This window comes from Sander lucioperca, chromosome 3 (genome assembly GCF_008315115.2).
Source record: "Sander lucioperca isolate FBNREF2018 chromosome 3, SLUC_FBN_1.2, whole genome shotgun sequence".
Lineage (NCBI taxonomy): Eukaryota > Metazoa > Chordata > Actinopteri > Perciformes > Percidae > Sander > Sander lucioperca.
In genome coordinates this window covers 33,826,972-33,850,802 of record NC_050175.1, presented here as the reverse complement: position 1 = coordinate 33,850,802, position 23,831 = coordinate 33,826,972, and the positions used below count along the sequence as shown (strand labels likewise).

Genomic DNA, 23,831 nt, shown 5'->3' with positions numbered 1-23,831 from the left:
TTTCTTTTATCACAGAATGTATCTGTGGTGTAGCTGTAACAGATTGGAAGTCTGTTAATTTTAAGTTATTTTGGATTTGGATTTTATATATATATATTAGGGGTGTAACGGTACGTGTATTCGTACTGGACCGTTTCGGTACAGGGCTTTCGGTACGGTGCGCATGTGCACCGAATGCAATCTTTTGTGTGCGGAACATAGGTCAATTTTCGTGTTTCCACACGAACATATTAAGTGGCGGAAGTCTCCGCGTTCAGCGCAAATCCCGCCCTGCAGCTGATTCTAAAGTTTTCATGTGTACATGTCAATCACTGTACAGATTCAAGGGGGTAAGCTTCTCCTCGGACCGCAAACCTCCTATGGCGCCATTTCAATGCTACAAAGCGATCACCCCCCGTTAGTATCCCATTGAGTGCCATTCATTTTGACGTCACTTTGACAGAGAATAACTTTACATCTGAAGTGTTTAAAGACTCTATTTGTTCATTGTTTATTTCTAAAGAAACACAACAATGTATAAAAGGCTCCATTACCTTGTACCTCACGTTATGGCTCCGTAGCAGACGTTTTTGTAAAAATAGGCTAACGATTGTGTCATAACCACGTGACTTACTGTCGCATAGTAGAGGAATTACCGTATAGTACAGGAGAAGCGCGAAGGCAGTTTCGTCTCACATTAGCTGTTTAAGTGTAATTACTAATGTTAACTATCATTTTAGTGATCAATAATTAGACTGTGCCTATGTTATCTCCTTACATATACCTACGCTCTCCGTCTCTGCAAGATTGGGAATGATTGAGATTTCTCTTGGCACAGCTACCAGAAGACTTACAACTTTCAGACCCGTTGCTCACGGCACATTTACGTCGTCTCTCTCAGTTGGAGGCTGCGCAGTAACGCTCAGCGCTTACCGGAAAAGTGCTTCTAACGGCCTTCACTGGTCTCCGTCCAGAGCAACGGGATCTGTTGGTCCATTCTTATATACAGTCTATGTACAGATTGCCTACACCAAACACTGATCTCTAAACCTACCCGCCGTCACTGTAACCTAAACCAATGAAATCGACTGCAGGGTGGGATTTCGGCTGAAGTGGTTTGGGGAAAAAAATAATAATCACACACTCAACACACAACATACACGGCACGCTTTAGCCCAGATTCTCGCTAGCTAGCGTCATGGCCAATGCAGACAAGCCCATAGACAGTATGGACAAGCCGGAGCTTGAAGAGCCACCCATATCATTAAGGTCTCCTGTTTGGGAACGCTTCGGTTTCCCAGTGAAATACGTCAACGGACAAAGACTAGTCGATAAGACGAAAGCAGTGTGCCGACGTTGCTCAGTAATGATCGGGTATGTTTCTGGCAACACTTCAAACTTGTTAACGCACTTGAAAAGGCATCACGCGAGTGTGAACATCACTACTACAAGGAAAAATACGACCGTAATTCAAACGCAGCTCCCGTTGGCATTTAAACAGACCTTTGCTGGTAATTCCGATCGGGCCAACGCAATAACGAAAGCAATTGGTGTTTTTATAGCAGCTGATCTACGACCATACTCGGTTGTTGACAAGCTGGGATTGATAATGCTGCACTGTAATCCATAGTTACGTATTTATTTATATTTTTCATTATATTTTATTATGTGATATTGGTTTGAGACTGAGAGTATTTTATTTAGTGGAGAACTTTGCAGCAGTATTTTATTCTTTTTTTATTTTATATATATTATTTATTATATTTTATTAAAAAGTGTTTAAAAAAAAGTAAACAAATTGTTAAAAAAAAGTTTATAGTAATAAACAACCTGCAGTTTAATGTTTGCATTTCTTTCCCTTACTGTAACGAAAATGAACCGAACTGTGACTTTAAAACCGAGGTATTTAACGAACCGTGATTTTTTACACCCCTAATATATATATATATATATGTATATATATATATATATATATATATATATATATATATATATATGTGTGTGTGTAAAAATAGTATTTTATTACTTTCTGTTTGAAACAAGCGTGACAATCCCCTCTTCTTAAAAGGAGACAATGATTTAAAAAGTTTGGATTGTCCAATGTTCTGCACCAGGGATAAAGAATACCAAAGTCAAGTCCAGCCTGGAATCGGCTCCTTGTTTCCCTTGGCGCCGGCACAGGAAGTCTGCTTCAGCGGGGCTTTCTAGTAGTCCGATCTGGAAGTCCAATGCCAGGGATTCCACTGTCAGTGGAGAACAAAATAATAAAATAAATGGGCAGCCTGCTTGTAGCCCGGCAACTTTAAAACAGTCTCCGGTGTCTAGCGTGACAGCTTTCCTTTCTTATGCTTTATGTGTGCTCATCAACAAATACTGCCGTCACCACTGCTCCGCCGTCGCCCCCTGGATCTGGCACCTCAACAAAAACGACTGGTCTATATCCTCAACCTTCCGATTCCGGGATTGCCCCGTTGAAATTCGCCGTATGTAATTATTTCGGCCGGATTTCCGTTATCTAACGCTTCCTTTGTGTTGTCCAATCTGAGTTTTCTGTTACACAACTAAAACAACTTTTGAACGTACACATTTTCCACCAAAACAAGTTCCTTCCAGAGGCTATTTTGCAGCGGCACCGGGGCTCCGTCCAAATCGTCATGAAATCCATGACGATTTGGATTGGTTTAAAGAAATGCCAATAAACCAGAGCATTTTTTTTCTCCCATCCAGGAATGCTGTGTGGACTAGCCAGACCTTCCTTAGCAGCACTTTGGAGGAAGGTTTGGCAAAGCGAGACTAGACAACAACTTAGCTCCTTAGCTCAATGCTAAAAACACACATCAGTGTGGAGAAAAATGACCGCTTCCCTTTAGTCGGAGTTTGTGAGCGTTGACACTGCAGAGTCTGGGAGTCGGCTCCACCAGGGTACAGGAGATCCATCCAGCAGCAACACAGAGGGAAGAGAAGAGGTGTACTCTTGGATTCAGTAGATGCATCACTCTTTTTGCTTTACCCTCAAGTGCCCCATATATAAAGTCAGTTTTCTGTTCCTCATTTAACCCTTGTGCCCTTAGCATAGCCTGTACCTGCCCAATCCATTCAGAAAAACTCATCTTACCTGAGTCACCATTAAACCTTGGGGTCCAATGGACCACCATAAACCAAGGCATCATCATTGCATTTATCACAGGCTGACTATGTGGAACATTTTCTAGCCTGGCCCCAGTTCCTTGTGATACACTACATCCTGGATCAGGTTGGCCTTCTTTTTCGTCTGCCGTTCTGCACCGTGTGGTGTGGAAAGGGAATCCTGCCGACAGCGCTACTAATGTAAGAGATTGGAAGTCTGTACATTTTAAGTTATTTTAGATTTGGGTTCCCGGCCACACCAGCACAGAGAGGACACAAGCATAAATATATAAAAATAGTATTTTATTACTGTCTGTTTGAAACAAGCGTGACATGGCCTACACCACACATTGCCCTTACCAGTGTATCACTGTGTACTTCGTCCACAGCAATCACCACCTATCTGTTCACACAATACAGTAACGTGAGCTATTTAAATTAGCTGGATACATGGTTAAACCTCATTTGCTCTTACCAGTGTATCTCTGTGTGTACTTCCTCCACAGCAATCACCACCAATCAGTCCCAAAAGGTCCCAGTTAGAGAGTAAATGCCGTAAAAAAAAAAAAAAGTAATCTTTACAATCATTCCCAGTAAGAACCAAGCCTTGTTGCACAATCCAACATTTCTTCAAAACTTACAACACAAGGCAATTTTATACAAGGCAGTTGAAATGTATCTCTTCACATATCCCTTCTAGAGACCAAAAAAGCATCTTTTTCTTTCTTTCCTTCTTTCCTCTCTTCTCATTTCCTTCCAATGAAAACATTATGCACTCTACACTCACAACACACAGACACACTCTGCCATCTAGATCATTTATTCTTTTTTTTCACAATCTCAAGCACAGGAGAAAACAGAATTGAAATGTTAAAGCGTAGCTCTCGCCAAAATGCAACCTAGGGTCTTTTTGTGAATGTACCCGAGTCAAACGTTTGTTTAAAAGCATATTTAGGACGGAATCGCCACTTTTAAGATTTACCATATTTTCGTTTTTCGGTCAAATGGCCTTTTGAATGGGAGTGCTATGGGCACTTTTATGCTAGCCTCAAAATAGCTATTTTTAAAACACTAAGAAGGCTCGACACAACATGAAACTTTGCTCTACACCTTAACGAAAGCATTGACAACATTGTTTGTGTACACAGAGTTTACTAAAAAGAAAGGTTTTGAGAAACTCACTGTAGCTGTTGTTCTTCCGGTCGCCATCTATTGAGCCACTCAAAAATAGTCGAGGGAGGAGAGTAAAGATGGAAAGCTCCTAAAGCTTAGTTCCATATAAATGCACGGATAAATCGTTGTTTTGTCATTAGTGAAACACAATATTGACCTTGTAGTTGAAAAAGAAGCCTCATATAGGAATGACATTTCCTCCTATGGAGTCCGTTCATTCGCATTCGGAGATCGCCTATTTTTGACTGGGAAAATGGCAGATAGTGTAAACAACAAATGCTAACGTGAGTTGCTCAAAACCTTTCTTTTTAGTAAACTCTGGATTCACAAACAATGTTGTCAATGCTTTCGTTAAGGTGTAGAGCCCCTGGCGATACTTCGATCATGTTGTGTCGTGCCTTCTTAGTGTTTTAAAAATAGCTATTTTGAAGCTAGCATAAAAGTGCCCCTATTCAAAAGGCCATTTGACCGAAAAACGAAAATACGGTAAATCTTAAAAGTGACGATTCCGTCCTAAACATGCTTTTAAACGAAAGTTTGACTCAGGTATATTCACAAAAACACCCTAGGTTGCATTTTGGCGAGAGTTACGCTTTAAAGATAAGAATATAGCCACAAGCAGCACAAGCCCTTTCACGGCCAACACAAGGTTCCTAAGTCCCCACAGACTGAGCTACTGCCCCATAAATGATCGACAGTGGAAACGGAAGGTTGTGCTCTTGACCTGATTAGTCGAGGCTCTGGGATGGAAAATGAACCACTCCCTGGAAAGCAGCTGGCAGATTATTAACCAGTGGAAGCAGTTGATTCTGCACCCAGGCTGGCAGAACCTAACTAATCAAAGCCTTAATTTCAAATGGAGTTTGCACTTATAAGTTGGAGCTTTCTGTTCGGTCATTTTTGATAGATTAGGCTATAAAAAACTTCTAATGAAACTTTGTGCACGTTTTTCCTGTTTCTGTTATTATATTTTGTCACACTGTGATCTGCTGTTGTTTCTACACCATGGCCTGCTGATCAGTCTTGTATAAAGTACTTGAAAGCAATACTTGAGTAAAGGTACAAGTATCTTACCAGAAAATGACTTTGGTAGAAGTAAAAGTCACCTTTTAAAATATTACTTGAGTAAAAGTCTTAAAGTATCTGATATTTACTGTACTTAAGTATCAAAAGTAATTTTCTGATATTAAATGTACTTAATTATTAGAAGTAAAAGTAAAAAAAAACTTTGATTATGAACTTTATGGCCAAAGGTGTGTAACGTTACATAATGTTGTCAGACACTTAGAATAATAATCTGAGCCTGTCAGTGGCAAAACGAGCACTTTTAGTGGACGAAATTGACGATGCACACTTGCCCAATGTAAGGTTACATTGTAGCCCAGTCTGCGGCTGCTGGTCACAGCGTTCTCGCCTAATACTGGACCAATTTCAAAGATTGTTGTTCCCATCAGTCATTTACACACAAAAACAGTGTCCAGGTTGAAACGAAATGACCCTTTAAGTAGTACTCCCAGGACACCAACATTCATTTCCCAGGTGAAAGTCTTAAGTTTTCCCATTCATTTCTTCTGGGACACGAACTCCGCTTCCCCTCTTGAAAGCCCTGTGTTTTGGGACCCATTACCCTTCGTTCTCCTCCTCCCAACAAGGATTTTCGCGGTTGTGAAATTATGAATTTGAGGACTATTTAAGTGGTGTTTGAGTCTTTATTTGTCATATGCACAACAATTAAAGAGCAGTAAATTTGTGTTGCTCCTTCCAACAATGCTACTACAAAATGTATGAAAAGAAAAAAGCATAAAAATAAGAATATAGATAAAAGTTAAAATAAAGAAATCAAATAGAATATATATATATATATATATATATATATATATATATTTATAATATCAAATTAATATAAAATAAAATGGAATACTGCTGTAGGCTGGTGTACACAAGTGATGTAATGAATAAACTGTAATATGGACAGGGTAAAATAAATACTTAATGTAAACTGCCCAGGTATTAGAAGATGATGAAGGATGATGATGTATTTTCTCACTTTTGATGAAGCTAGACAGTTTCCCCCTTCCTTCCAGTCTTTGTGCTAAGCTATGCTTAATATGTGCTGGACCTACAGTATCTCAGTACTGCACGCACAGAGAGGAAATCAATATTGATCTAAACCAATTTTTTTTTTCTATTTTCCAAAATGTCAAAGAGTTAAAAGTCGATTTTTACAACTTCAGCCTGTATTTTAGTAAAATTTCAGCAAGGCAACATACCTGATTAGGATATTTTGGTCCTCTTTCCACCTCTTTCTGAATCCCCTCCAACCACATGATCCATTCCACCCCCACGCAACCACCCAGTCACGTTCCTGGCTGTTTTGGAGCGTTGCAGAACCCATCTCAGTGTAATTAGTCAAGCACTTAAAGACCCACAGAGATTTTGGACTTCACCCCTCCCTTCCTCCTGTACTCCAGCACTCTCAGTCAGTCCCCTGTGCGTTTTGGGAATATATGTGTCAACAAGAACGTTATCACCACTGCCAATGAAAACATTTATCGATAATTTAACTCTCCCTGCTTGTCGTGTTTTCCATGAAGCTTTGCTAGTTCTCAGTGTCGACCTTAAAAATAATGTAGCATCACACCGTCCCTAGACTCTACAGTACAATCCAAAATGGGTACATTTTCTAGTTTTCTTTAAATTAGGTCCCAGGTGGTCCCCATACTAGATTGTAGCCTCACAGGATGTGCATTTTCAACAATAAAATAAGTTGTAAATATGACAGGACAATCCTCTTAGTGTGAGGACATGTCTCCACCTTTTCATATTAATAGTTTGTACTGTATATTTTAAATGTGCTCATCATTCTTTTCACTTCCATCTGTGTTTTCATCTCACATCTCTACCTCCTACCTATATTTTCTCCATGCCTTTCCATTCTTGCCTTCACTCATCTTCCCCAGCCTCACCAACCTATGCTGTGTCTGTTCTTTTTCTTCTCCATGTCATATGTAGCTTTTGGTAAATGCCGACAGAAAGTGTTTTGTTCTCTCTGTGGGATGTTTGCGCTTCACTGTGCAGAATAATGCATACAGAGCTTGACATGAAAAGGCTTTTTTTATTTCCAAAAATGTTTTGGAGTACATGTAACTTGCAATGAGCATCAGTAAAGATAGTTACACATTGCATTGGTTTTGGAAATTATTATCACACATTATGCATACAATTTTAACAGAAGGTTTTACCTCATTGTGAGATATATGAAGTATTTTGATGGATGTCAAAACGGTAAGAGCCCGGTAGTACTTTGTACTAAAGAAATGTGGCATTTGTGAGCTGAATTAAACATGAGTTAAACATAGCTTTAGGGTCTGAGGAGATCCAAAACATGTTATATATTAAGACGTGTTTAGAACTGTAGTACCATGTTTACCTTCAATTATCATATCCCGGAAAATGTTTTGTTATAGGGCCCGACCTCACCTGAAATTAACTTTTTTATTGTGAAAAGAGATAGGATGAAATAACATTTCACATTGAGCTGAGTTTTTGAGACTGTTATGATGTTGCTACATTTTACTTTTGGTCATATAGTTTATATACCTATAATTCCAATTCCAAAAGCACTATATGGGTGAACTCCATAAGTTAGTTATTCATATTATTAATTAACTGTGTGTTTCTCTATGTATGGCAATAGTTCAGTTCCCTATGGTTCTCTTCATGGCTATCTTCATACATGTGAATAATGAATGTATTATTACACTGGCAGTAATAAGGGGCAACTGCACTGAGCAGTGTAAGCAGGAGGAACTCACATACCCAGATGAATACTGAATGCTGTCAATGGTGCCCTGTGCCCCTATAAACATGCTCAACATAAGAGGCAGCTAACCTTTTTATAGAAACAGGGCTGAAGCAGACATGAGGCTGCCAGCACAGAGCCAAGGTTAAAGACAAGAAGAGAGAAACAGGACACAATTTAACTGCCAAGGCAAATTAAATCACTGTTTTACATTCTCACAATGTAGAGTCAACCTCCTTATCATAATATACTGTATGTACCTTGAACCTGACCTTCGAAGCCCTGTGGATTGTTTATCGATTTGATTTAAATCTCTGTACCATTGAGCCTATTATGTGAGACAGAAGTTGATGAAAAAGACATTTGGGCTGGCAGATGGTTCCCAATGGATAAATGCTAAATGAAATTTCATCAGGCTTTTGGTTTGACCCAATTATATGTCCAAACTAATGTGAGATTAGCTTTCAGTTCCATTTATGTTTAATTATAAAGCATACAAAAGACAGGTACTTTTTTTTTTGTAATTCAAAATCATCTGTATTGTAGCTATTGCAGTCCAGTCTTTTTAAAATGTGAAGCACTTCAAGGATCCAAAAAAATTATAAATTAAATGCTCCGGCCGTCGCCATCTTGAACAGTGCCTGACGTCAGCAAATCCAAAAATGGGCAAAGAGGTAAAGCAGAGTGGAGCTAAAGCGGGCTGAAAGAAGCCTGGCTGTTGAAGCTGCGCCCACCTAGCTTGAAGCTACCAAGCTAGCGAAGGCTAACAAGCTAGGATATACTACCCTGCTTTGCTAGCCCTGTTGGCTAGATGCTCGCTCCTGCAGACAAGTTGCTCCCGCTTGGTAACTTTACCTAGTTGTCCCAGCTTGTTAATTGAGGTAAGATAACCTGAAATAACAAAACGTACTTTTGTATTTATCAGTGGCGACTGGTCATCAGGGGCAGGTGGGGCACAGCCCTGTCAACAGAAAGAACAGCAAACAAATTGTGTTATTTTTTGAAGATTATTATCTCTTATAATTTATTATTTTCTATGAATATAGCATCTTCCTAAATTGCATTTCATTCATGTTAGGATTTTATTTAATGTTCACTGTTCCCTCCCTGCCTTGTTGCGTCAGACTGTGTTCTTTCAATTTGTGTCCACAGTAGCCTATGTCATAGGCTACGATAACATGAATGTGGGGCTAGCCCCTCTCTTACAATGCAATGTACATTGTAGGTGGTAAAATATTATTCCGCATGCTCAGAGTGTTAGTGTGTTTAATGTAGATCACACAAATTTGATGCCCAGTAGGGCTGACCGCCCGTAGCCCCACTATATTCAATTCAATTTAATTCAATTTTATTTATAGTATCAAATCATAACAAGAGTTATCTCAAGACACTTTACAGATAGAGTAGGTCTACACCACACTCTATAATTAACAAAGACCCAACAATTCAAGTAATTCCCCCAAGAGCAAGCATTTAGTGCGACAGTGGCGAGGAAAAACTCCCTTTTAGGAAGAAACCTTGGGGGTGTGATGAACAGGGGCAATAACAGTCACAACTAGAACTGCAAGCAGTTATGACGGGGTCCAAGCTTCCCGGTGCCAGTCGCCCCCGACGCGAGTCGCCCTCGACGATTCAAGGAGTGCGCCAAAGTGGGACCCAAAGTGGGACCCAAAGCATAACGGTGGGGAGGCAAACATCAGTAAATATCGAGAGGTATGAGCTGCGAGGTTTGTGTTACATTGATGTTGGAAATATCTTATTATAGTTTTGTATCGATTGCTAGACAACAGTGGGCACTAACTACATATTTAAAGCATAACGGATTTCAGCTTGGTGCATTTCAAACACTGCTGATTGGTTTGTTGTTTTACACTTGTTAGGGAACACATACTGTCGATACAGTATATAGGAAAAGCTCATACACATGCATGCACGCACACACAGAAACACACACACCCACACACACACACACACACACACACCCACACACACACACACACACACACACACACACACCCACACCCACACACACACACACACACACACAAACAGACAGACAGACAGACACACACACACACACAGTTCAGGTTGTGAGTTCATGTTGTCATGTTGCCACTTGTGCATGTGAACTACCAATGTTCGCACACACCTGCATGCACGCACACACAGAAACACACACACCCACACCCACACAAACAGACACACACACACACACACGTACTCTCACCCACTCTCACACACACACACACACACACACACACACACACACACACACACACAGTTGTTCTCATGTTGCCACTTGTGCATGCACGCAAACACAGAAACACACAGAAACAGACACAAACAGACCGGTCAAATTTGACCGCAAACAGTAAATTAAGGAGGCATAGCAACGAACAGTGTTTAAAGGTTAAGTGAAATGAATTCCTTTTTTTTTGACATTTTTAAATCCAAAAGTGATTACTTGTAGATCAGCAGTCAACAGTATACAGTACATGGCAGATAGTTGTTCATGAAAATGTTTATATTGTTTTATACTAGAATTTGGTACTAGATTAGCAATAAACCAGTTCTAACATTGCACACTCCAAACAGGAAATAAAGGTTAAGTCATGTTCGCAGTATCTGACAGCCGCGCAGATGCACAGCCACATTGCCAGTAACCCCAACCAGGGACATTTTATTTGAATACAGCATAGACAATCTACTTAGAAATATAGGAAATATTGAATAGGATTTCATCACAATTAAATCTGCTAAATGAAACACATTACATTCATTATTGATTTCCCTTGTTTTAGTTTGAAACATTGTAGCTTATGCGATTACAAAACACATTTTCTATACGTTCTATAACGTCTAACACATTAAAAAAAAGATGCAGAACCCAAGTGTAACAGTGGGGAGGCAAACGTCAGGAAATATTGAGAGGTGTGAGCGCCAAAGTCTGTGGTACATTGCCATTGCAAATATCCGATTAACACTGAATGAGTAAAAGGGCCGAAAGTGGTCTACGTTGACTATAGCGTCCCCAGAAGTGCCGTTTGGCGTCGTCCAAAACTGGTCTAAGTTGACTATAGCGCCCCCTAATGGCCGATCTTTACCAAATGTGGTACAGAGCCTCAGAGCGGCCTGCCGAACAAGCATCACGAGTTTCGTGTTGATAGCCCTTACTGTGGCAGAGATATTTCAATTGCATTGAGTTACTGGCCAAAACAAATAAACGTTGATTATAGCGCCCCCTAATGGCCGATCTTCGCCAAGTTTGGTACAGACCATCACAATAGAATGTTGAACAACGATTTCAAGGTCTTTGCTGATAACATTTAATTTGGCCGAGATATGATATGATATGTGTGTGGTAGCTAGCTGGGAGAATTTGCTTGGTTGTCAAATACGCATACTTTAACGTAGCAATATTCTTTTGATAACTTTTGGTCAGGTCCATCTGGACATACCAGGTTTCGTGCAGATCGGTCGCATGGCCTAGAACGAGTTCGAAAAAGTTGGTTTTGCCCATTGCGTGATATTGCGAAAAAAAACTTCTTAGCGGAAATGAGCGGGGCCTATATCATGTTATTCAGCTTAATTCAAGGAACACGTGGTTGTAAGGCTTTCTAATGTGGGATGTGTAATGTGGGAGTTTAGGCAAAAACACGTTTGACGTCATTATAGCGCCACCTAGTGGTCCACATGTGTAATATTTGGTAGGTGAGGTCCAAGGCCCATTGTACATCTACCCTGTAAATTTGAAGTTGTTCACATTAGTGTAAGTGGTGAATCCAAATGTGGGTCCCATAGGCCACGCACACTTTGATCAATCAGTATCCCACTGTAGGGTTGGCCTCCTCCTAGATGGTACCCATTAAATTTTGTAAAAATCGGATGAGCCGTTCATGAGCTATAAACTTAATGTACTTGAAGCGCCCCCTAGTGGCCAATTTTTGTAAAATGTGTGGGGCACCTCCAGAGGGTCATGGCAAACAAGAATCTTAAGTTTTGCGTTGATAGCATTTATTTTGGTCGAGATATGGCAAAGTTGGTGTTTTCATACTTAGCTACACAAATTTGTTTGTGCATAATATGCGCAATTTTTATCCTATAAAAATTCTTTGGATAACTTTTTGTCAGGTCGGTCTGGAGATGCTACCTGCCAAGTTTTGTGCAGATCGGTCGCACGGTCTAGGAGGAGTTCGGCAAAGTAGGTTTTCGATAAATTGTGATTTTTCATGCATAAAAGTCTAGGCAGAAATGGGCATGGCCTATATCAGGAGATTCAGCTGGATCCAGGGAACGCGAAGATATATGGTTTTTGAATGTGCGATGTATGGTTTGGGAGTTATAGGGCCAAAAGCGTTTTCTTATAGCGCTAGTACTTTTTTTGAATCTTTGCAATTTTCACCAGTTGTGACGTGTGCAAATTTTGTGAGTTTTCGTGCATTCTAACCCCCTCAAAAATGCGACGAAGGACTCGGAAAAATAATAATTTGACCAAAAACAATAGGGTCCTTGCAGTTTCACTGCTCAGGCCCTAATAATGGAGGAAAATAATCCTTAGAAAAACAATAGGGTTCCACAGCCCTGCTGTGCGAACAGCGTAGCTTTGCTACCACCGTTTCTTCCAGACTCAGACTTGGACCCCTAATAAAGATAATGGATCATGGCCTAGGAGGGCACTGTAGGGCGTTACAGGATGTAGCATGACACAGCAGAGCATAGCAGGATATAGCAGGATGCAGCAGGAATATATATTATATATATTATTAGGGGTCCAAGCCCGAGTCTGGAAGAACCCGGCGGTAGCAAACCTTGGTTTCGTATCCAGCCTAGAAGTCCAGAGTTTTTCAGGGTCTTTGTGCAATTAATCCATACTGTTACATCCAAGATTGATACACTGTTTGTAAGAAATGTAAATAGTTTGTCCTTTATATGAGTTATAATGTTCAATATGTTTATTTTTGCACTGGATGACTCCAAATATACAGAATGTTTTAGACAACACAAATGCTTGTGTGGCATTGCTGTGTGTGTGATTATTTTGAGTATTGGCATAAGTGAATGTCATGAGGACAAAAGCGCACTTGTTTTGAAAAACTTTAGATATTTTGTCCACTATATAAGTTACAATGTTTTTTCACTGTTTGACTCCTAATACACATGAAAACTAATTAGGACAGGAGGTTGGCTTAGCTTTTATTGCTATGTGTATGGCCTCTGGACTTGTTTTGAAAAAATGTAGATATTTTGTCCAATGTATAGGTTAAAATGTTTATTTTTTTCACAGTTTGACTCCTAGTATATATGAAAACTGATTAGGACAGGAGATTGGCTTAGCTTTTATTGCTGTGTGTGTGAAATCAATGTATATGTAGTGATGAGCAGGGTGATGGATGGTAGACAGGTCTTAATGAAAGTTGATAGGATGGGATCAGCTGTTCATACCTGTGGTGAAATGTGAAAGCTCCACAGGGGACAGTAGAGAGAAATGAGAGAGTGACTGAGAGGGTGGAGGGGGGAGGCAGGTGTGGTGGTTGAAGGAGCAGGGGAGGTGGTCAAGTTGTTGTAAATGGTGTTGATTTTGGATTGAAAAAATTAGAGAAAAGAGTTGCAGTTGTCCACTGTGAAGGTTGTAGAAATGTTGTCAGGGGGTAAAGAAGTTTGGTTATTGTAGAGAAGAGAGTCTTGGGGTTTTTGGAGCCGGAGTGTATGAGCTGTGATAGTAGGACCAGGCAGTGTTTAGAGCGTTTTTGTATTGGTGAAGGTAGTCTGTATATGCATGGAGGTGAACTGTTAAACAGGTACATTTGCAACGGCAATGTACCGCAGACCTTGCGGCTCACACCTCTCGATATTTACTGAGGTTTGCCTCCCCACCGTCAGGCTTTAAACAACACTGCAATAAAAAAAATACAAAAAGCATAGATGCACCTGGATTGGCAGTGCGCTCACCCGTTTCAAGTAGAATGTTCAGAATATTGGGTAGCAAACTGATGAATTTGCCACCACTGCTCATGATGGAACAGACGAGCCAGGCAAACACAGCGCCGGTGATGAAGAAGGCATGCGAGACAGTCATCTCTCAGGTGGAGCAGAGGTTTTCACAAAGTGACCACCTGATCGCTGCAAAGCTGGTTGACAGCTCGCTCTTCCCACAATTACACCACAGGTGGTGGTGAGGGTTTGGCCTGCTTTTCTCCTCACTGTCTGAGAATAACTCAGTGGGCCAGGGTGTAGTTCCTTTCGCTGAGGTTGGGGTGGGGCCCTTGGGGGCAGGAGTGGCTCTGGTCTGGTCTGTCCTGGTGGAGTCTTAGTGGGGCATGGTGTGGATGGAAGATGAGGTTGATAGGTTCTAAGGGGGTTGTGGGACGTGCTGCTCGTTCTGTTTGGTTGGATTGGTCTTTGTTGAGAACGTCTTTTAGTGTCTGGGTGAAAATGGGCACTACGTTTTTAAATAGATGGATATGGTCGTATAGACAGTTGATATCCAGGGTGGGGTAGTGGGCCAGATGGACGTTGGGCCTCAGGATACAGTCTCTGGACATGCTGCTGTTGATCCTATGGATGGTGTCAGGATGGATGTCTTTCCTTGGTAGCCCGGTTGACATGACCACTTTGCACTTTACAATGTCTCTCTGATGTTTTCACTCACTTGAGTCTTTGGCTCTATTCCTCCTCTTAGCTTGGTGTCAACTGGACAGTTGAGCTAACTGCCAGTTTGGCAGTTGGTTCAGTTTTCTGTTGGGTTTTTTGGTTGAGCAGTTTGAGAGTTTCTTGCCGTTTTTTTTTTCTTCTTTTTTGTTTCCAGGGAGGTAATTCCTCTAAACAATTGTTTCTTCTTCTAATAATTTCTTCTTCTTCAGAAAAGTAGAACTGTGTCTCAATTTAAAACAGAAAGGTGAACATCTTCAGGAGCTCATGATGCTTCTGCTGTTCAGAATGCTGGAACTCTCTCTCCATCCCTCATGTCCCCCTCCTCCCTCTGCCTGTTGCACACCTGAGTGTAATCAGTGCTCAGGTAGAGTAGTGGAGGGGATAAGAAGGCAGAGGCCGTTTTCGAAACCACATACTTTATTTGCAGTGCGTACTGATTTGGCTAAAATGTAGCATTTAGTATGCAGTATGCAAACATAAGCGAAATCTGCAATATGTCAAAAAATACTCGGCTGTCGTACTGATTCTGAGAAAATCTCCAGTATGCCTCGCCCCAGTCTATCTCGCCTACTGTATCCCACAATGAAAAGCGCCGGAACAATCACAATAACCAGGGCTTGCCATTGTGGCAAACAACTAGAAAGCTGCAATCTGATCTCACAGAATTCCGTGAAATGAACTGTGGCAGTTTCACAGAATCGCAAAAAATTCTGTTATGGGCCCATGGAAGAATTCTGTGAAATGAACATGGCCCCTTAAGTTAAGGAAAAGGTCGGCTTACGTTTCCATGACACGCGGGACAACAACGGGACGGTTGGGTTTAGGAAAAGAACGGGATGGTTGGGTTTAGGAAAACAATAACGGGACGAGGGACAACAATGGGACGGTTGGGTTTAGGAAAAGAAGAACGGGACGGTTACGGTTGGGTTTAGGAAACGTGACACACGGGACACAATCCCCGGTCTCCTGGGTGAAAGTCCTGCATTTTAGACATCCACCACCCGAACCAACCTCCCTACGCGGATTTTCGGGCTTTCATACTACTCGCTACCGTAGTTGCTCCTAATGCTATGTCATCTTCTCATTGACTTTACATTGGCATTGTTTTCCATGGTGGTGTAATGGGAAATTTACATTTAAGCATGATTCTTTATATTTTTGTCTTATTTTCTTCTCTATTAGCTTTCTCTTACAATACTGAAAGAGAGTTTATCTCATTCCCACATGTAGAATCTGATTCTAACTAAGAGAGAATCACAAAGTCTGGAACATAATGTGAGCACTGTTTGTCTGAACAGATAGGGGCTACAAGGTCACCCTAAAACTATCTCTCCTGATACATTTAGTTTTCCCATTCCAGTTGAGATGCAACTGGGGGGTGAAAGTCGTACAGGGGGAAGGAGGCGAAATGGCTCCAAGATGTCTCTTGTGTTTTTTGATTGTCTTCATGTGTATCAGATTGCCTGTGAGAAATGTTGAGTCATAATAAGCCAAGTGCGTGTGTGCTGTCACTCTGAAGATGTATTTAAGTTCAGTGTTTCTGTTCACTCATTGAAGAGCTTTTCCACACCTGTGCTACGTGCCTTCTGTGAAATGTGTTCCTCCTATATTTGCAAATATACTTAATAAAATACAAAAAAACCGAACTTGGTTTAGTCTTCGACTGTCCTTATGATGTTTCACCTTCTATTTTTAAAACATCTACACCTGCTGCATCGAAAAACTTCCACCACAACTTGGTGTCAGAAGTGGGATCAGATGGAAAACAGGGAGAACCTCCGTGGGTGACTGAGGATTTGCGCGATCCGGGATCAAGCAGATGCCGCCTCATACCTCGCTTAAAAAGCATTCAGAGAGAGGGGATCAGAAACCACGGAGGGCTCTACTGAATCCATACTGATCTTAAAGACAGAAGCCATTTCAAGCAGCAGGGTAAGATAAAGTTTAAAACATCTACACCTTCTGCATTGAAAAACTTCCACCACAGTGGCCACACGGAATTTCCACCATGTAATGCGGTGTTAACAGTTTGTGATCATTTCAATTCTGTGAGACCAGGCTGGAAACTTTTTACAATTTCCGTCTATTTCATCACTAAATTCACTTCTGGGACTTTTTTTATGCAAGAAACTGTGAACTGTCAACTGTGTAGAGCCAGAATATGGGCAGTTTTACGAAAATTGATGGCTAATTGAAAATTTGCTCCGATGTTTGTCGGAGTTGAGAAGCTCCATAGTCTGGCGTGAGAGCCAGCGGGTGCCTGCTGGGGTCGCTGCCGTTTATTTCCTCGATCGTTTATACACATATCCATTAGGAGATTAACGTGAACCTGTGGTTGTCTGCCTTTTCAGAGTTATGAAGCTCCGCAATAGATGGCGGGCGCAACATTAACAAACTTGCTGGCCGACTGTCACTCACACACACCGGCCACGGAGCAGGCAGCAGCAAAGGAGAACAGCGTCTGACAGAGCTGAGGGAAACCCGTCTCTCTTTGTAAATAAATTATAACATGTATATACATTAGATTTAATATTTCAGTTCATAATTATTGTTTGTTGTATTTGCTTATTTCACATAAACAGATTTAGGAATTAAGTTTAAGTTTGTATGGTAGATAAATAAACAGTTGTAGCAAGATAAAGTGCTAACATGCTATGGCATATATTATGTAGACTTAAGTGGACACACCAAAGCATATCATTTTCATTAATTTATTGGAGAGGCATTATCAGACCTTAATGACAACACAACTCTTTTTTAACATTAATTGTAGACTTGTCTATATCCTTGACATTCCATTTCTGGGATTGCTCCAGTGCCGCAGGAAATTCCGCTGGATGCATGTATTTTTTGCCAATGTCCGATTCCTTCAGCTTTCTCTGTGTTGGAATTTTAAACTCTGGTGAATTTATGAGGACTATGGTTGACTGCTTCTCAGATCTTTGCAAGGTAAATTGAGACAGTTTGGTTTAGCGCCACCCATGACGATTGTGGTTGGATAAAGAAATGGCAATAAATTAGAGCATGTTTTTCTCCCATCCTGGAATGCTGTGTAAACTAGCCAGACCTTACTCTGCTCCGCAACGTGTGGATGGTCTGGCAAAGCGAGACTAGTTTTAAACTGACTAAAACCGTTTTGATCATGTAACTGAAAAGGTTTGCACAAATGTTGTCGAGCAATGCTTTATATAATAGTCTCCCCTCGTTGAATATCTTCTTTGTCTTATGTCATCATGAGCTGTTAGAATAGTTTAAGGGGGGAGCTAAACCATGCAACATCTTATAAAGGAAACAAAACAAAAAATTCAAAGCTCAATAAGTTATATTTTTTCTTTTTATTGTCAATATAAAATCAAAGCAGTAAACATGGAACACAACAAAACTACACAGTACAATATATACAATAAAAGAATAGCATTCTTACATGCTCTGGTCCTGCATTGAATGTTTGAACAAGCAGTTTTCCATCTCGTTCATTACATATGGCAACCGATGTGGTGACAACTTCCGCATGTGGGTTTCTATGTTTTTACAGTAATTGGTTATTACATCGTCTGTGGGTTGTGAAGCTATGCTCTCCAGGCTGGAGTTGTTTCGGGAATCCTCACCACAGATTGATCAGGGGTTTGCATCCAGTTGCCGTAGCCTCGGAGAAGCTGGGCTCCTCCAGAGGGGTGGTCCCGGTATAACTGTTGCTGCCATCAGAGGGTGAATCATAATCAGCCGTTGAAGGTTCATTTGTTTAAAAAAAAAAAGAAGAAAAAAGAAAAAGCACAATGAGGGGAATAAAGTACCATGGATTCGTAAACTGCACCAATCATTCATAACAATAACAGGGGAATGTTATCGTTAGTTTAAACAACACCCTGACAGTTTTGGCCAGGGTGTGGTCAGGTGTGAAATGCCCAATCTTCCGTCACCATGTAGACACATTTTGATTATAAGGCTATGGCTGTATTCAGATGTGAAAAGACAGATTGTGGAAGACAATCAATGTGAGAGTGAAACAAAGTTAACGTATGAAAGGCTACATGTGTACAGAGAGGCAGAGGCAAGCCACTTCTTGCAAATCCAGATTTAAATTTGTGTCATGTAGTAGATGCTTTTACCCAAAACAACTTTCAAAAAGTGATTGAAAGAAGCAAGGAACAATGTTTTATTTTTACTCAATGAAAAATAAATGTAATTTACCTTGATGATATAATTTGAGGTGGTCTCCTTCTTTTTGATATGGGGCTCCAAAAACTGCATCCGTTTCAGGATCCAGCGCTGCCTACCAGCCTTTCAGGCACCTGCAGTCCCTGATGGAGCAAGGCGCTTGTAGCGGGTATACTGGGTTTCTCAGAGAATCCCACCTCTTCTTCAGCTCCTTCTCTGAAGGACAAAAGGACACATTTTTAGGATTAACATTTTTTTTTAAACAGCATACAAAACATACAATTTACAACATGAACATTCCCCTCCCCCCTGAACAAAAATTGAGAAGAGATGACATATTAACCACACTATTCAAGACAATATAAAAATAACAACAAAATAGACAAACTGTAAACCACATAAACATCCTTTTAAAATAATCTGTCTCGCTATCATCAAACTACCCTGGACCCAGCTTCTTATGTGCTTATCCATCCCGCTTAGGATCCATGACAAAGCCACATTTTGAAGCATTGTGCCTATGTTGAAATCATATGTCTACATCTACGGGTATGCAGTGCCAACACATTTTTAGTGGTGATTTAATGTTACTCAGACATTCTACCTAAGTAAAAGTAGCAATTCCAAAATGGACATATGTGCAGTTTAGTTTCCCAAATTCCCCATACAATGTTGGTGTTTGGGTTATGGTTAGAGCAACCTTTCTCAAATAAGACCCTCATCATTTGGGACACTCAGTTTTTGGAAAATAATTTGGGACACTAAACTGCACGATTACCTCTAAAATGTACAAGTACTGCAATCAGAATGTTTGCCTTAGTTCAAAGTAAAATTCCATATTAATGTAGTGGAGGCAAAAGTACCATGGGTCCCTCTTAGAATGTAGTGTAGTATAACTGTAAAGTAGCAGTAACCTTATAGGCCTTTACAAATCTGTATTTGCACATTAACAAAACAAACCGATGTTTCCTCAGTTTGATTTTCTCCTATTTCTAAAATTCCCTTGATGCTCCATTCCCTCCCTAATTCCACATCAAACTTTTTTACACCTAATTAACACATGTTCTACTGTTTCCCTTCTTCTACATACTTCACAATTTAACGCCCCGTTACAACCGTCCCAGTATCACCAACCAAGTTTCATTTAAAAACTAATCAAGCTAAAAAAAAAACTGCATAGTTTCCCTTTAATGTGCAAATTAAAAGTAAAATGTGCACTGTGCATTGCAAATTAAATGTAAAATGTCATCAAATCACATTTTAAAGCAGCCATATTATGCTCATTTTCAGGTTCATAATTGTATTTTAAGGTTGTACCAGAATAGGTTTACATGGTTTAATTTTCAAAAAACACCATATTTGTGTTGTCCTACAGTGCTCTCTCTCACTGCTGCAGATCCTCTTTTCAGCTGGTCTCTGTTTTAGCTACAGAGTGAGACCTCTTTTCTTCTTCTTCTTCTGTACTATCTTTGATTGCACTGCACATGCCCAGTAGCTCAGATGTAGATCATGTCAGCTAGCTAGCTCCATAGACAGTAAAAGAAAGGCTGTTTCTACAACTTTGGTCAGTTACAAGGCAGGATTAGCTGGGAGACTTCTAAATGAGGGCGCACATGGAAGTAGTTCTTTTGTAGATTATGGTGAACTTGTGTGTGTTGTAGCAGTGCTTTGCTATTGAGAACGAGGTAGCATGCTAGCGTTAGCATGCTAGCGTTAGCCATAACGTTAGCATGCTAACGCTACGAGCTAATGGTTGCGGTTAGCCTGCTCGTTTCGGCTTGTGACGTCACAAGCCGTGCCGATTTTGAACAGCTCACCCAGAGACTGAAGGCAGGACACATTCAGAAACCGTATCTCACTCTAAACAGCATGGGTGGATTTTTTTCAAAGTTTGTATGTGTGTGGAAGCACCAGAGACACAACATAACACCCCAAATCCCAGAAAAAGTGATTTTTTCATAATATGGGCACTTTAAGGTAATTATCTTTTTTATATAAAGATAAGCAGTAGAAACATGTGATTGCTTACAGCATGCCAAATATCAGAAAGAGGAAGACAAACAGGGGAGTCCCATTTCCTGTGCTGGAAAGGGCTTCCGTTGAAATCAGACAGGGGGAAGTCAGTCAGGGGAGTGGCCAAATCATATGGCATTTGCCATGTGACCTTGCACAAGAAGAGAAGCCAGGGATTAAAGACACTTCCTAGAGCTGGATACTGGACTCCGAAAAGGGTTTTCTCACTAGAGCAGGAGCTCCTCTTAAGAGACTACCTGATGCAGGCAGCCCCCACCCCCCCTCTCTCTGTTGTTGAGAATGTTTGAGTTCATGTTTAAACTTTTTTTGGTGTTCTACCCATTAAATCATTTTCTTGCATTATAATTTGACGGCTTCACCTCTTTTTTGTCATGTAGTATGAAAAAAAGGTAATCATTACTTAAACACATGAAATGAATAGTCAAAATAACATGACTGATAAATAATATTTTCCATTTTGAGTATATGATTGATTCATTATGTATATTTTAGACATATTACAACCGTCCCTGACATGTGTTACCACAGTGGAGAGACTGTATTAAAAATCAATTTTGCAATCTGTACATATTTCATAAAAACAATTAAATACATTGTTTCAGCAATTCACAGATTGAAGTTTATAATATAACAAATTGGTTATTCCAGTGTAAATGGTTTTTGAGGTATTGCTAAAAATTGCAAAAAGTGTTACAACTGTCCCTGGTCTCCCCCTAAGTATTATGATCAAAATATATTTAATCCAAAAGTAAAAGTACTCATTATGTAATATGGCCCATTTCAGAAAAAAAAAATATTATATTACTGGATTATAATCATTGATAGATTTAATATGTAAAAAGGTGAAGCTCATTTTAACATACTAACCATGATCTTAACTTATAATAATATATCATAATGAATTTGTTGATAATAACTTTTACTAATAATCTGACTGGGTAACTGAATCTATTGAATACATATATTGGAGTAAAAAGTACATTAAGTCCCTCTGAATTGTAGTGGAGTAAAAGTTTAAAGTAAATTGGCCACACTTTAAGTGGCTTTGAAGAACATTATACCAAAAGGCTGGGGTATTCTTAAATGAACTCATGTTTGTGACTTCTGCTGGGCTGGTTTACACCGATGATGTTGTTGAGTAATGAGCCAATCTATGCGCAGCCGCGCTAGCAACGTCTACTCGTGGTAAAGACAGACGATGGTCTACAACAACTGTGCAGCTTTTGACATTTGGAAGAGTTCCGTGTAGTGGACTATAGAGGCTACACAGAGTGAAATATCTTAACACACAAACAACTGTGTGTAACACAAACAAGCCACCCAAACGTAAAACACAATGTAGCATTACATTCAACACACCATTATAATACGTCTTTGCCATGGTCTTTGGATTGCATTCATCACTGCAGCAGTCACACTGTATAACATTAATTTATTCAAGCAACCCTAAAATCTCGCGGTGCTACCATTCAGACATCTTGCATTTTACTAAATCTGGTCTTGGAAAACATTTTCATTAAAAATACACTATATCGCACAGAAACAGGCTGTTTTAGTCGTTTGAACGAGGATTAGTTTTTCTCCGGATGTGAGGCGGTTGGACCGAGCCTCGCGTGCCAATCCCGCGGAGTTTAGACGGTCTCTCACGGGGGCTCTCTAGCCGTATTGTGCGTCATCTCCATCGCTCGCTGCCGTTTTGTTATTTTTCTCCATTGAGGAAACATGGCAACTCCCGCCGCTGTCAACCCGTCGGGTAAGTCAATATCCCAGTCTGTTGGTGGAGATGAAACGGAATGTTTACTCATGTTATCTGGATATAGAAAAAGAAGCTGTCTTTTCGTTAGACTGTTGCTGAAGAGGGCTGAAGCGCCTACAGGCCGCCGAAGCCTGGCTTCAGCATCCATCCCCCTTCCCCCACTGAACCGCCGTTCACAACACTGTTATTCTTCACAGCTTTGCCACCAATTTAGGTGTCAAAACGACTTGGTTGTTGTGTATTTATATGCATTTATTCCCATACAGTATCGCATCCTGTTTTTCTCGGTAAAGCTAGCCAAATGCATTCATTTTGCCGACCCTTTGATTTCCTCACTCTGTGATACAAAAGGTTATTTTGCATATCGTTGCCCTACATCACTGCCCTTCATATGTTATGCTAGCCTACATCGGAGACATTTTAACATTTGTTGTCGTAAATAGGAGACAGGCTGACACTTTCTCTGTTGCTCGCCTGTTGATTCATTATTGCATTGAAAGGGTTTAGATATGTCCTGGTAGGCTATGTAATGTTACCGCTTTCATGGACAGAGCGAAAAGCTAAACCAAATATACAAAATCTGCTAATGTAGCTAATAACGTAATGACATTTGGAGACAACATTAACATTTCACGATTCCTTTAAAATCATTCTGCAATCCGGCATCTAGCCACCAGACACCATGTACCGCGTATTTGAAAAATATGTTAACTTTCAGAATCCGTGCCCCTGTTTTTGACTCAGTCCTTTCTCTCGGTGGGCAGCAGGGCATTGTGTGAACCAGTAACATAGCCTAATAAAAGTTAGAATTTGATTGAAATACGTGATCCTTGGTTGTTCACACGTTTGCCGATTTATTGGAATTCAATGTTAATATGTAACAATTCTTAATGTGAATGTCTGAGTGCTATGTTTGTTTCCAGATAAACAAAGAAAGTGTAAATTGATAAATGCTTAAATAGAGTCTGGCGTGATGTTCTCCCAGTGCCGAGTTGCTGTGATTTTACTAGTACAGGTACAGCGAAAAGCACGGGTCTCAGTTAAATTTGAATATATGTATCTTAATAGATTTTTTTTATATGTCTCACCCCAGATTACACAGTAAATACAATTTAAAAAAAATATACTGTAACATGTTGCTCTCATTACTTT

The 23,831-nt window shown here is 40.2% G+C and overlaps 1 protein-coding gene across 2 annotated transcripts in view; it reads left to right on the top strand.

Annotated features, from left to right (window-relative positions):
* Window positions 1–22,318: 22,318 nt before the first annotated feature.
* arnt2 (aryl-hydrocarbon receptor nuclear translocator 2) overlaps window positions 22,319–23,831 on the top strand; it is a 79,770-nt gene continuing 78,257 nt past the window's right edge. Inside the window, exon 1 of one of the 2 annotated variants that reach the window (XM_035999854.1) lies at window positions 22,319–22,676. In XM_035999854.1, coding sequence (XP_035855747.1) covers window positions 22,646–22,676 — 31 coding nt within the window. In that variant the 5' untranslated portion in view covers window positions 22,319–22,645. The remainder of the gene's footprint in view (window positions 22,677–23,831) is intronic. The other variant, XM_035999855.1, reaches the window with a different exon arrangement.